Source organism: Dipodomys merriami, unplaced genomic scaffold (genome assembly GCF_024711535.1).
Source record: "Dipodomys merriami isolate MVZ:Mamm:240054 unplaced genomic scaffold, mDipMer1.0.p SCAF_151, whole genome shotgun sequence".
Lineage (NCBI taxonomy): Eukaryota > Metazoa > Chordata > Mammalia > Rodentia > Heteromyidae > Dipodomys > Dipodomys merriami.
In genome coordinates, this window is record NW_027202838.1 from 2,638,752 (window position 1) to 2,651,990 (window position 13,239).

At 49.2% G+C, this 13,239-nt stretch overlaps 2 protein-coding genes across 5 annotated transcripts in view; one reads left to right on the top strand and one right to left on the bottom strand.

Moving 5' to 3' along the window:
* Positions 1–10,455: 10,455 nt before the first annotated feature.
* LOC138827197 (CDC42 small effector protein 2) overlaps positions 10,456–13,239 on the top strand; it is a 64,898-nt gene continuing 62,114 nt past the window's right edge. Inside the window, exon 1 of one of the 4 annotated variants that reach the window (XM_070022694.1) lies at positions 10,456–10,526. The gene's annotated coding sequence lies outside the window, so the exon portion shown is untranslated. Of the gene's footprint in view, positions 10,527–11,209; positions 11,354–11,470; positions 11,561–13,239 lie in introns of those variants that run through there. The other 3 variants (XM_070022692.1, XM_070022691.1, XM_070022693.1) reach the window with 3 other exon arrangements.
* LOC138827175 (C2 calcium-dependent domain-containing protein 4A-like) lies at positions 10,983–11,516 on the bottom strand. The gene has a single exon (XM_070022654.1). The coding sequence runs from the start codon at positions 11,514–11,516 to the stop codon at positions 10,983–10,985; it is 534 nt and encodes a 177-aa protein (XP_069878755.1).

Sequence of the window (13,239 nt, forward strand, 5' to 3'; positions counted from 1 at the left end):
AGTGGTAGAGTGCTAGCCTTAAGCAAAAGGAGCTCAGGGACAGTGCTCAGGCCCTGAGTTCAAACCCCAAGACTAGCAAAAATAAAATAAAAAAGATTATCTGTGTGTGTGTCAGTCCTGGGGCTTGAATTCAGGGGGTCTGGGCACTGACTTTTAGCTTTTTAGCTCAAAGCTGGTGCTCTACCACTTGAGCCACAGCTCCACCTCTGCCTTTTCCCCCCTTTGGTGGTTAATTGTAGATAAGAGTCTCACACACTTTGCTGCTCAGGCTGGCTTCGAACCATAATCTTCAGATCTCAATCTTCGGAATAGATAGGATTACAGGTTTGAGCCATTAGCACCCAGCCACATTCTTTTTTTTTTTGGGGTCCGGTCATGGGGCCTGAACTCTGGGCCTGGGTGCTGTCCCTCAGCTCTTCAGCTCAAGGCTAGCAATCTACCACTTGAGCCATAGCGCCACTTCCAGCTTTTTTTTTTTTTCTGCTTATGTGGTGCTGAGGAATCAAACCCAGGGCCTTAAGCATGCAAGGCAAGCGCTCTACCACTGAGCCACCTTCCCAGCCCCAGCCACATTCTTTTTGAAACACAAAAGAAATGAATATATGAGTCTCTGTATGTCAAATGAGAGGAAGACATTTTTCATAGTTCTCCTCCATGAAATCATAAACCTAGGTTCATTTCTTGATGCCTACACCTGTTCCTGTGGCTTGTGAATCAAGTGGGAATTCAGATTGATTCCAGATGCTGAATAGTTACCTTCTAACAGGTCATGGGAAGGGTTGATTCAAAGATGTGGCTTTATAATACAATAATACAAACTGCAACAACACCCATTTATTAGTTTGTATTCTCTGTTGGTCATAAGTACAGCATGAAGTTACCAGGTTCTCTGCTCATGTTTGCAAGTCTGAGTATCTATCTGGAGGGGAAATATCTGTTTCTAGGGGCCCCACTGCAATCTTTCTTTTTTTGAGGGGGGGGAGTCGGCCATGGGGCTTGAACTCTGGTCCTGAATGCTGTCCCTCAGCTCTTCAGCTCAAGGCTAGTGCTCTACTACTTGAGCCACTACACCACTTCCAGTTTTCTGAGTGGTTTATTGGAGATAAGAGTCTCATGGACTTTTCTGCCCAGGCTGGCTTTGAATGGGGATCCTCAGATCTCAGCCTCCTGAGTAGCTAGGATTACAGGCAAGAGCCACAGGCACCCAGCCTCACTGTAATCTTAAAAGCACCAAATGTCAGTCAAATCCTTATGCTTTGTGCTGGGTGCCAGTGGCTCATGCCTATAATTCTGGCTACTCAGGTGGCTGAGATCTGAATATCGGGGTTCAAAGCCAGCCTGGGCAGGAAATTTCATGACACTACTATCTCTAGTAAAACACCAAAAAGTGGAGCTGTGGCTCATGTGGTAGAGTGTTAGCCTCAAGCAAAAAAGCTCAGAAAGAGCCAGGTGATGGTGACTCACACCTATAATCGTCGCTACTCAGTAGGCTGAGATCTGAGAATTGTGGTTCAAGGCCAGTCCAGGCAGGAAAGTCCTCAAGACTCTTATCTCCAAAGAACCACCTAAAAACCAGAAGTGTCACCATGACTCAGGTGGTAGAGCATTCGCCTTGAGCAGAACTCACAGTGCCCAGTCCCTGTGTTTAAGCCCCAGAACCAGCAAAACAAAACAAAACACTCAAGGACAGTGCCTAGGATCTGAGTTCAAGTCTCAGGACCGGCTTTGAACCTCTCTGACTTCTCTTTCTGTTACTACCCAGAGAAAACTCTCTACGTGGCTCATCCAGTAGTCTCTTTATTTAGGGTCAACCCAACGGCATAACAAAACAGAATTATGGTCATGCTAGCTTGTCCGATTCCTGGGTTTGTGGGGATTGAGGCGTGGAGTGCTGGGGAGAGAGGATGGCACTTAGTTTTGCAGTCTGCCTATCACAACCCATGACATCGTACAGAGTATGTGTACTGCTGTGTTCCAGAGAGCAAGGCACCAGCCGCTACTTAGCGGAGCTAGTGGTAGGGACAGAAACATAGCAAGCACTGAGTCACTGGGGTTCTGGTGGCTCACGCCTGTAATTCTAGGTACTCAGGAGTCTGAGAGCTAAGGATCATGGTTCAAAGCCAGCCCAGGCAGGAAAATCTGTGAGACTTCAATGAAAGCTAGAAGTCGAGATGTCTCTCAAATGATAGAGGGTCAGCTAAAGAATGGGCCTGGAAAGGTGGTTCAGTGGTAGAGCGTTTGCCTTGCATGCATGAGGCCCTGGGTTCGATTCCTCAGCACCACATAAGAAAAAGAAAAAAGCCGGAAGTGGGGCTGTGGTTCAAGTGGTAGAGCACTAGCCTTGAGCTGAAGAGCTGAGGGACATCACCCAGGCCCAGAGTTCAGGCCCCACGACCAACAACAACAACAACAACAAAAGCTAAAGAATGGTGCCCAAGCCCTGAATTCAAGCCCTAGGGCTAGTATGCAGGCGCACACGCATGTGTACACACACACACACACACACACACACACACACACACAAGGGAACTGAGTCATCATATGAGGCAGAAATGGGGCAGGAGAGGGCTGATGGCTTGGGAATGATCTAGGCTAGATCCAAACTTACTCCTAATTTGTACTCAGCTTTGGTGAGACAACATGTAGATCTCTGTGCTAGGAAGAAGTGCTAACATTTCTTTCCTTTTTTTTTTTTTTTTTTGTTGTTGTTGGTCATGGGGCTCAAACTCTGGGCCTGGGCGCTGTCCCTCAGCTCTTCAGCTCAAGGTGAATGTTCTACCACTTGAGCCACAATGCCACTTCTGGTTTTCTGGTGGTTTATTGAAGATAAGAGTCTCACAGACTTTCCTGCCCGGGCTGGCTTTGAACTGTGATCTCAGATCTCAGCCTCCTGAGTAGCTAGGATTACAGGCATGAGCCACCAGCACCTGGCATTTTGTGTGTGTGTGTGTGTGTGTGTGTGTGTGTGTGCTGAAGACTAGCACTCTACCACTTGAGCTACAGCTCCACTTCTGAGGGTTTTTTGGGTGGTTAAGTGGAGATAAGCGCTTCACTAATTTCCCTGCCTAAGCTGACTTTGATCTTCAGATCTCAGACTCCTGAGTAGCTCGGATTACAGGTGTGAGCCCCCAGTGCCAGCCCACCTGTTATAAGGGGATTAACTGTCAAGTGTTTGAGGGCTACCAGATGCTGCGTATCCCCGCTTGCTGGGGCCCTGATGAACCCTGGAGATTGGGAATGCTGCTAGTGCCTTCTGCATGGCTTCCTGTCAACGTTCTCCTAGCCTCCTCCAGCTAGTTCTGCTCATTTTCTCTGAGCCAAGGGGCCTCCTTAAGGTGAAGCCAAGAGCATCCTTTGCTCAGGGTCTGAGTCAGAAAGGCCAGCACAGACTCCAAGGAAATCACAATGTTGGCAAGTGGGGCTGGAAATGTGGCTTAGTGGTAGAGTGCCTGCCTAGTGTGCATGAAGCCCTGGGATCCATTCCTCAGTACTACATACACAGAAAAAGCTGGAAATGGCGCTGTGGCTCAAGTGGTAGAGTGCTAGCCTTGAGCAAAAGAAGCTCAGAGACAGTGCCCAGGCAGGCCCTAGGACTGGCAAATAAAAAAGATGTTGGCAAGTTTGAATTTTCATCTAGAGGGGAAAAAGTCCACTCCTCTTAGTCTGGCTTCCCTGCTTTTGTATGCCAGTCTGCCAACCCTTAGCTTAAAATCTATTGTGTTCTTTGTGGTTGTGGTTGTTGTTGTTGTAGGGCTTGAACTCAAAGCCTGGGCACTGTCCCTGAGATTTTTGTTTGTGTTTTTGTTTTTCTCATTGTCTATTCCAGAGACATTTTATTAAAATGCTTAACTTTCATTTATTTATTTTTGATGCCAGAACCGGGGTTTGGATCCAGGACTGAGTGCTGTCTCTTAGCATTTTCATTCAATACTGGCACTGTATCATTTGAGCCACACCTCTACTTCTGGCTTTTTGGTGATTAGAGACAAGAGTGTCACAGCCATTCCTGCCCAGGCTGGCTTCTAACATTGATCTTCAGATCTAAGTCTCCTGAATAGCTAGGATTACATGAGCCCCCCCATACCTGGCTTTTCTTAGAGTTGAGGAGCTACAAATGCTATTAGATTACAGGCTAGGTGCTAAAGCTACAGAAGCAGCAGTACCCTAATCTATTTCTCTCTTCTTGCCCTCACCCCCTAATGACCTGTGTGTTAACGTCATCATCCACGCCAGCAAATGTGTGCTATCACGGACTGCAAGAGTTCTGTCTGAAAAGCTGAGGGCCTTCTTTCCAGAGATTTATCTCCAATTCCTTTCCCTGGGAGAAACCTTTTCTAACTTATTCAGACCTCCATGCTTCTGAGTGCATTCATAAGTACACTGTGTCTAATTATGCAAATGCTACCGGGTGATATTTCATGCAGGACAAAGGCCAAGCTTTGTACCAAGCTTTCCCACCACACTTGGTATGCTACCTGGCACATAGCAAGCATTCAGTGAATATTTGTGGTTTGATGAGCAGTGAGGGTCAGCTCTAGGTAGAAGTGGAAATTGAACTTGAACTTGAATCCTCATCCTAATTTTTTGGCTGCTTTCATCGTAGACAAGGCCACCAATATGATTCTGTCTTGAGTTGCTTGTTTTATCTTTTGTCAGTAAGTTCCATGTTTCCTGGTTTTTCTCATGCTTCTCAAATCACAATTCACAAGTCATATATCTCATTAGCATTTTGGTTAAGTAGCTAAGATATCTGATGATTGCCAGTAGGATTTATGTTATTGGACTGTGCCTTATAATTTTTTGTATCTTCAACAGCAGCAAAGATGATTCAGTATACATAACAGGCACTCAAGAAGTATGTTATCCAGGCGCCAGTGGCTTACTCCTGTAATCCTAGCTACTCAGGATCCTAAGATCTGAAGATCCTGGCTCGAAGCCAGCCTGGGCAGAAAAGTTCCAGAGACTCTTATCTGTAATTACTAGCAGGAACTGATTGTACAGGGCCAGCCTTGAGCAAAAAAAAAGCTGAGTAAGAGAGAGGTCCTGAGTTCAAACACCAGTACTGGTACACCCACCCACCCACCCACCCACCCACCCCCCCACACATACCCCAACACAAATAAGAAGAGACGTATGTTGTATAATAAGAATAAATAAGACAATATATGTTTTATATTTCCTGGACTGCCCCTACTATATTTTAGGAACAAACACCAAATCCCCTAAATGAATTAATCTGACATTAATCTATGGGATTTACAAAGTTTGTTATTAATGTCCAAAGCACAAGTAAAGAAAACCTTTAGAGCTGGGCACCAGTAGCTCACACCTGTAATTCTAGCTACTCAGGAGGCTGAGATCTGAGGATTGAGATTTGAAGCCAGCCTGGGCAGAAAAGTCCATGAAATTCTCATCTCCAATCAACTACCTCCAAAAAGCCAGAAGTAGAGCTATGTCTCAAGTAGCAGAGGTTAGCCTTGAGCAAAATAAAGCTCAGGGATAGCTCCCAGGCTCTGAGTTCAAGTACCAGCATCAGTGCACGCATGCATGAGCACGCACGCGCGCGCGTGCACACGTGCGCGTGCACACACGCACACATACACACAGACACAGACACAACACAAAGCCTTTTGGGGTTATGACTCAAAGTGGTGATAACAAAATCTTAACCTGAGTTTTCCTCGTTCTATAGGTTTACTTGGTCAATTCCAATGTTCTTTTCTTTTCTTCCTTTTTTTTTTTTTTTTAAATTTAACCAGTCCTGGGGCTTGAACTCAGGGCCTGGGCACTGTCCCTAAGCTTCTTCTGCTACTCAAGGCTGGCACTCTACCACTGGAACCACAGCACCACTTTCAGCTTTTTCTGTTTATGTGGTACTGAGGAATCAAACCCAGAGCTTTGTGCATGCTAGGCAAGCACTCTACCGCTAAGCCACATTTCTAGCCCCCGATCTTCTTTTCAAAAAGCCATTAAAGGACTGGGGTTATAGTACAGCTTAAAGATAGAGCCCTTGCCTAACTTGTAATTCAAAGAAAAGGGGAAAAAAGGAAGTTAATTTGAGTTGTATGGCTGTACACAAAACTGATATATATTGTCGGTCATGGGGCTTGAACTCTGGGCCTGGGCGCTGTCCCTCAGCTCTTTAGCTCCAGGCAAGCGCTCTACCACTTGAGCCACAGCACTACTCAGGATGGTTTATTGGAGATGAGTCTCACAGACTTTCCTTCCTGGGCTGGCTTTGAACTGTGATCCTCAGATCTCAGCTTCATGGGTAGCTAGGATTACAGGCGTGAGCCACAGGAGCCTGGCCAAGAACTGATAATGTTTTGTTTGTTGGTTGTGTGGCTTGATCTCAGGGCCTGGGCACTGTCTCTGAGCTCTTTTGCTCAAGGCTAGCACTCTTATTACTTTGAGCTATAGCCCCACTTGCAACTTTTGAGTGGTTATTTGGAGCTAAGAGTCTCTTGGGGACTTTTCTACCATGGCTGGCTTCAAACTGCAATCCTTAGATCACAGGCTCTCAAGTAAATTATTTTTTTATTTGTGTTCCAGGATCTCAAACTCTTGCTTGACTGTTTTTGTTTTTCCCTGGAGGTTGGCACTCTATTGTTGAGCTATACCTCCATTTCTGGCTTTTTTTTTTTTTTTGCTGGTTAATTGGAGATGAGTGTCATGGATTTGTGTACCTTGGCTGACTTCAAACCTGGATTCCCTTCCCCTCCCCCTCCCCGCTTTTTAGCTTTCTGAGTAGTTAGGATTGCAGGTGTGAGCCACAGGAGTCTGGTGTTGATACATTCTGTAACCCAAGCAATTTGCATGTTTCTAGTCATCATTTATCATTGAAACCTGGACACAATTGAAGGGCACACAAATAACTAGTTAGCCAGGACCAGAGATTCCTTGACTAACCAGGAAGTCTATTCATACTATGCTGAAAGTAGTTATGTGCAAAATGTGAATCTCTTGTCATTCAAGTATAATGATTTTCTAAGTCTAGGCCTTATTCCTCTTACCTGAAGCGGTGCCTACCATATTATGGCAATAGAAGAGATGTTAGTGCCTCCTTACAAACATTTAGTGGAAGGCTGGAAATGTGGTTTAGTGGTAGAGTGCTTACCGAGCATGCATGAAGCCCTGGGTTTGATTCCTCAGTACCACATACACAGAAAATGTGGGAAGTGGCCCTGTGGCTCAAGTGGTAGAGTGCTAGCCTTGAACAAAAAAGAAGCTCAGAGACAGTGCCCAGGCCCTGAGTTCAAGCCCCAGACTGGTAAAAAATAATTAAAAAATTAAAAAATTATAGAGATCTATTTAATGGACTATTAGGCTATCTTGATATAGAACTCAAACCATCCTATTTGGGGCCTTTTATGAGCCATTTTCTCAGAATTATGGCAATGTAGGGCAATGAGCTTAATTACAGACTTGCATAAAGATAATAACTAGTATTTTCTTATAAGCATTTAGTCTGTGCCAACTCCAGGGCTAAGAACTTGAGTTCTCTCAATGATTTTGTACACCTTTCAATGTAGGTACCATTAGATCTACTAAATGAAGAGAAAAGGTAGGCTTGCTTAGTTATCTAGCAAACTAAGTAGCAAAGCATGAATTTGAATTCCAGAGTGAGTCTGGATGCTAGAGCTGGTATTGACTTTTGGAAATCAGTAAAAAAATACTAATGACACACTTTTAGGAAAAAGAAATTATTTAAGAGCTTTTAAGAAAATCTTAACAAATACGCCAACAAGCTGTTTCCTGTTGTGCTTAGTTTTAAAATGTCTACTTCTTAAGGATCAGTAAATGTGTGAAACAATTTCTTTTGGACTATGAAAGTTGCATTTACTTCTCAGTATTTTCAATGTATTTTACCTGAAGAAATAATGAAGTCTGTTTTCCACCCTTTTTCTTTTTTCTTTTTTTTGAAACAGATTTAAGGACAGTGCAGACTCATGATTTAACTGACTCTTGAAAAAATTTTTTTTGGTATTACTATACCAATGAACTATCTTTTGGCATTGATGAGAATCCCTTATCAGTAATTTTGTAAAGTTTAATTCTATTTAAAATTGTATCATCAGTAGCTTTGTATTATGATTATTATGATTATTATTAGGGCCTAGGTATTGTTTCTTAGCCTTTTCACTCAAGGTGAAAAGCACTCTACCATTTGAGCCACAACTCTACTTCTGGCTTTTTTGGTGATCAATTATAGTCTCAAAGACTTTTCTTCCCCAGACCGGCTTCAAACTGCCAATTCTCAGGTGTCAACCTCCTGAACACCTGGGATTACAGGTGTGAGCCACCAGCACCAGGATTTAAATGGTTTTAAGTCATGAGGATACATTATGCAAAGAGATCGTACACCTACTATCATACTGAGCAAATAACTACTCACACATACTCTCATACAATGTCATCTAAATACAACTGTGTACCTGACTTTTGAATTAATGAGATTGGGTCATTCAATCACATTTTTATAAACAAAATATGAAAAATCAGTAAATGTTTACATACTGAGTTTTACTCTTTATAAATGGTAGGAAATATTAAAGCATTCACACAAGGTGACTACATTTGCAGTTTAAAAGGAGGAAGACAACAAACATAGGTATCAAGCTCAGGAATTTATTTTCTATTTATTTTCTTATTTTTTTCCCTTAGGAAAAATTTAGAAACAGTATGCTTTTAAGTCTCACATCAATAAACATCTACCCGATCACGTTATTTCTGGTCAGTGAAATAGGACACCAGGATATCAGTGACCCCAAACAACCTGACATTTAGTTACATAAATGGTTATTGTTAGATTCCCTGTAACCAGAAAAATCAAAACGCTTATGATGTAGTTTAAGATCTTCTGGGTAACCGATGGGAATTTGAACTCAGAGGAATTAACAAAAATTAAAATGGCCATTTTTTGTTGTTGTGGTTTTATGTTTTTATTCCAGGGAATTAACTTTTTTTCCTCTTTTTTTCTCCTTCCCAGGCACTTAGTTATCAGTTGAATGGAACATTGAAAAAAAATCCCAGCTCTGAAGGTATGGGGATATGGCTCAATGGTAGAAGGCTTGCTTAACAGGCGCTGGGCCCAAGGTTCAATCCTTAGTACCACAAACACAAAACAAAAATCCCATCTTGTACTGGGGCAGACACTCAAAGATAAATGTATGCATTACATAAGATTATTGCAATAGGCTAGGTGTGGGTGGCTCACGCCTGTAATCCTAGCCACTCAGGAGGCTGAGATCTGAGGATCACAGTTCAAAGCCAGCTGGGGCAGGAAAAGTCTGTGAGACTCATCTCCAATTAACCACCAGAAAACCGGAAGTGGTGCTGTGGCTCAAGTGGTAGCGCACTACTAGCCTTAAAGCTGAAGAACTGAGGGACAGCACCCAGACCCAGAGTTCAAACCGCAGGACCGACCAAAAAATAAATAAAAAAATAAAAAGATTGTTGCAATAGGAGGAAGGCCTTGGGGGGAGGAACAGAACAGGGTAGGAAATATTGAGGATTGGAGTGGAACTGTAGCAATTTAAAATAGAGGAGTTAAGACTAAGTGTTATTGTTTAAGTGGCTTTTCAGCAAGGATTGGTAAAGAGGTGAAGACAAATGGACATTACAGGAACAATATTCTAGCCCTGAGCACTTGTCTGTTTGTCTGTCTGTCTGGAATATTCAAGCAAAAATGAGAGTTTGGGGATGAAGTCTGAGACCCAAAAGGAGAAAAACGAAAACCAAAGGCTGTAGGTAGGTCTTCATAAAGATCATAGCTTTCACACGGAAATGGAGTTGGTAGCCACTGGTGGCTGCCTTGCTTTGTAAGGGCATCTTCTGCCTGTTGTTTTGATAATAAAGTCTGAGGTGAAGGACGACCATTTAGTAGACCACTGAAGCATAATCCAAGCAGAGGAGAAACATGGGCAGGAAGTATTGATTCTGATTAATGTTGCAGGCACACCCAATGAGCTTTCTCTATGGAAGGAGGTGAAAAGAAGAAGAGAGGGGCCAAGAAGTACTGGTTTTGGCAACTAGAAAGATGCCTGTCAATCCCGATGAGTGAGAGGTACTGTCTTTTCCTTCTTGTGGGTCTTGGGGCTGGAACTCAGGGCCTGGGCGCTGTCCCTGAGCAATTTTCCTTCTAGGCTAGCGCTCTTACCACTTTGAGCCACAGCTCCGCTTGCGGTTCTCGAGTGGTTTCTTGGAAGATAAAGAGTCTCAAGGGAACTTTTCTGCCCAGGCTGGCTTCGAACCGTGATCCTCAGATCTCAGCCTCCCGAGTCCTTAGGATGACAGCTTAGAGGCGCATTATTATTATTATTACTGAATTCGGAGAGGCTTGAGATTTTACAGTCAGCGCGTGGTGCCTCCCCTTCCTCCCCGGGCCGTGACGTGGGTGTCCGGTGGGGGGTACGGGGTGCTAGAGCTCGGCCCGGATCTCGGGGCAAACAGCCTCTCCCGGTTCTCCGCTCCCGGAACGTCCGCGAAGGCGTCACAGATCCCCCCCACAACGTTCCAGACGCCAGGTGAACGTCCCCGGCGGGAAGCCACGGGGCTCATCCCCGCGATCGAGGATCCCAGGGCCTCTCCCACTCCGCAGCGCCGCCGCCCCGCCCGGCCCCGCTCCGCCCGGCCTCGGTCCCCGAGGCCCGCCCCTCGCGCCACCCGGGGAGTCCCGACCCGGGGCGAAGGGGCTCCCGCGCGCGCGCAGCCCCCATCGCCACGGCCGGCGCGCGTCCCAGCCCCCACACCGTCCGCTCGCCGCCCGCCTCCCAGGCTGGCTCCACCGCCCGAGACGCCGGGGGGGGGGGGGGGGGTCCCCGCAGCCCACCGGGGCGGGGGCGGGGCTGGACGGAGGGGGCGGGGCCGGGGTGCGCCGCTGCCTGCGGCCCCGCCCTCCTGGCCCCGCCCTCTCCCCCCACCTCCGGCGCCGCCCACTCGGCCTGGAGGCCAGGGTGGGGGCGGGCTTAGTGGGGGCGGGGTCACGTGCCGGCGGTACAGCTGCGCGCGGCACCGCCCCTCCCCCCGGCTCGGAGGCGCGCGTCGCCTTTAGCTCCGCCCAACCTGGAGGCGGTGACGCGGCTGAGCGGCGGCCCTGTGCTGGAGCTCCAGCTGCGCCGGGGGGGGGGGGGAGGAAGGGAGGGCTGGGCTCGCCCCTCCCCCCTGGCGTTCTGGGGCGCGCGTCGCCCGCGGCCCCGCCCTCCCTCGCGCGAGCCTCGGCGAGAGGGCGGGGCCAGGAAGCGGCGAGCGCGCGGGGAGCGCAGCTGCGGGCGTGGGGACGGCAGAAGCCGCGGAACCGGCGCCGGAGAGAGCGGTACCGCGGGAGCGGCCGGCCGAGACAAAGGCGACGGCGGTGAGTGCAGCGGCCGCGAGGCCCACCCGGCCGGGGCGGGGGGGAACCCCGCACCCGAAGGCTCCCCCAACCGCCGCCCGGAGGGGTGGGAGGGCTCGTCGAGCGCGGCCGGGCCCTGGCCGCCGCGCGCCGCGGGGCGGTGGGTTGAGCCCCGCGGCTCCATGTTCGGGTCTGGGCGAGGTCCTCCGGCTCGGGAACCCGGTCGGGGTTTGTGTTTTTTTTTTTTTTTTTTCCGTCCGTTTCCTCTGAGGAAAAGGTTCAGGTGCTCGGTCGGGGCGGGCGGGCGCCGGCGGGGAGCGGGCGCCGTCCACCGGCCACGGAACGGCCGGGCGGGCCCCCCCCCCCGCACCGCACCTCGCCCGGAGGGGGGCTGGGCGGGCCCGGGGCCCCGCAGGTACGGGGTTCGAAGTCGGGGGGGGACACCAGGGCCCCCCGGCGCCCCGACGCTCACCCGAGAGGCGCCCGGCGGGACCCGTCCCGGGCCGGGGAAGCCCCGGCCGCCGCCGCCGCCGCCTCGGAGGAGCCGGGACGAGCTACTCGTACAGGTTGTTGAGCCCGGCGGCGCGGCCCGGGGTGCGGTGGGCGGCGGCTCGCCGGCGGGGGGGGGGGTCCTCCCGCCGATCCCCTCCCCTCCCCCGCGGACTCGGCTCGCCCCGGCGGTGCCTCAGCTGCGGCTCATTCCCACTGATTGGCTTTTCTTTCTTTCCTTTCGGAAGAGGAATTGGGAGGCGATGCGTGGAGCGGAAGATGGCAAGGGTTGGGGTGCTAAAGGGCCGGGCACCCGGGGACATAGGTGCTCCACGCAAGGGGGGGATTGGACGAGGAGGGGCTCTTGGGAGCATTCTTACCCCCGATCTGATACGATTTAGGTTCGGGGGTGGGGTGGCGTGTGGATGGATGAGGGCTTGTTGCTGGTCCGGGGTTTTCCTGCCACCGTACACGTCCGGGAGCCGTCGGTGGCGGCCGGGATCACACACCGGTGGTGGTGTTGGAAATCGGAAGTTGGCCGTGAGGAAAAGTTGCCGTGCATGGGATCTGATCTCTCCTCTCTGCCGGCCCTGGGGCTTGAACTCGAGGCCCCGGCGCCGTCCCCGAGTCTTTGTGCTCGACCCCCCCTGGGAGCCACAGCGCCGCTTCCGGGAGCTGAGAGTCCTGCGGACTTTTCCTGCCCGGGCTGGCTTTGAACCGCGGTCCTCAGATGGCAGCCTCCTGAGAAGCCAGGGTGACAGGTGTGAGCCACCGGCCATCCGGCCCACTTTTATTTTATCTTACTCGTTAAATAATTTTCATTGGTAATGGTGGGAGGAAAAAATGGGTTGTGTCGTGAAGCCTAGTTTTTTTCTTTTGTTGTTGTTGTTGGTTTTTTTAGTCGTGGGGCTTGAACTCTGGTCTGGGCACCGTCCCTGCGCTCTTCAGCTCAAGGCCAGCGCTCTACCACTTGAGCCTCAGCGCCACTTCCGGTTCTCTGGTGGCTCATTGGAGATAGGAGTCTCAGAGTCTCACGGACTTTTCCTGCTCGGGCTGGCTTTGAACCGCGATCCCCAGAGCTCAGCCTCCAAAGCAGCGAGGATTACAGGCGTGAGCCACCGGCGCCCGGCGAATAACGAAGTTACCCTGTGTGTGTGCGCGTGGCGGTGGCATGTCCCCGAGCCAGGGAGAGCTCCGAACCTCGGCACTCCGTAGTTAGTTGAATGTCACCATTTACTCTGCAGATATTCATTAAACATCTATGATGTGCTGAGACCTGTAGTGGATGCTGCGTTTATGGAGCCAGGCAGACCCCACAATTACCCTTCTTAAGCTTGAGGTTCTTTTTTTTTATGGAGGTAGACTTTCCTGGTGCTTACTTAAGTTGGCGAAGACGGACGGGAACTTCCGCGAGGGTC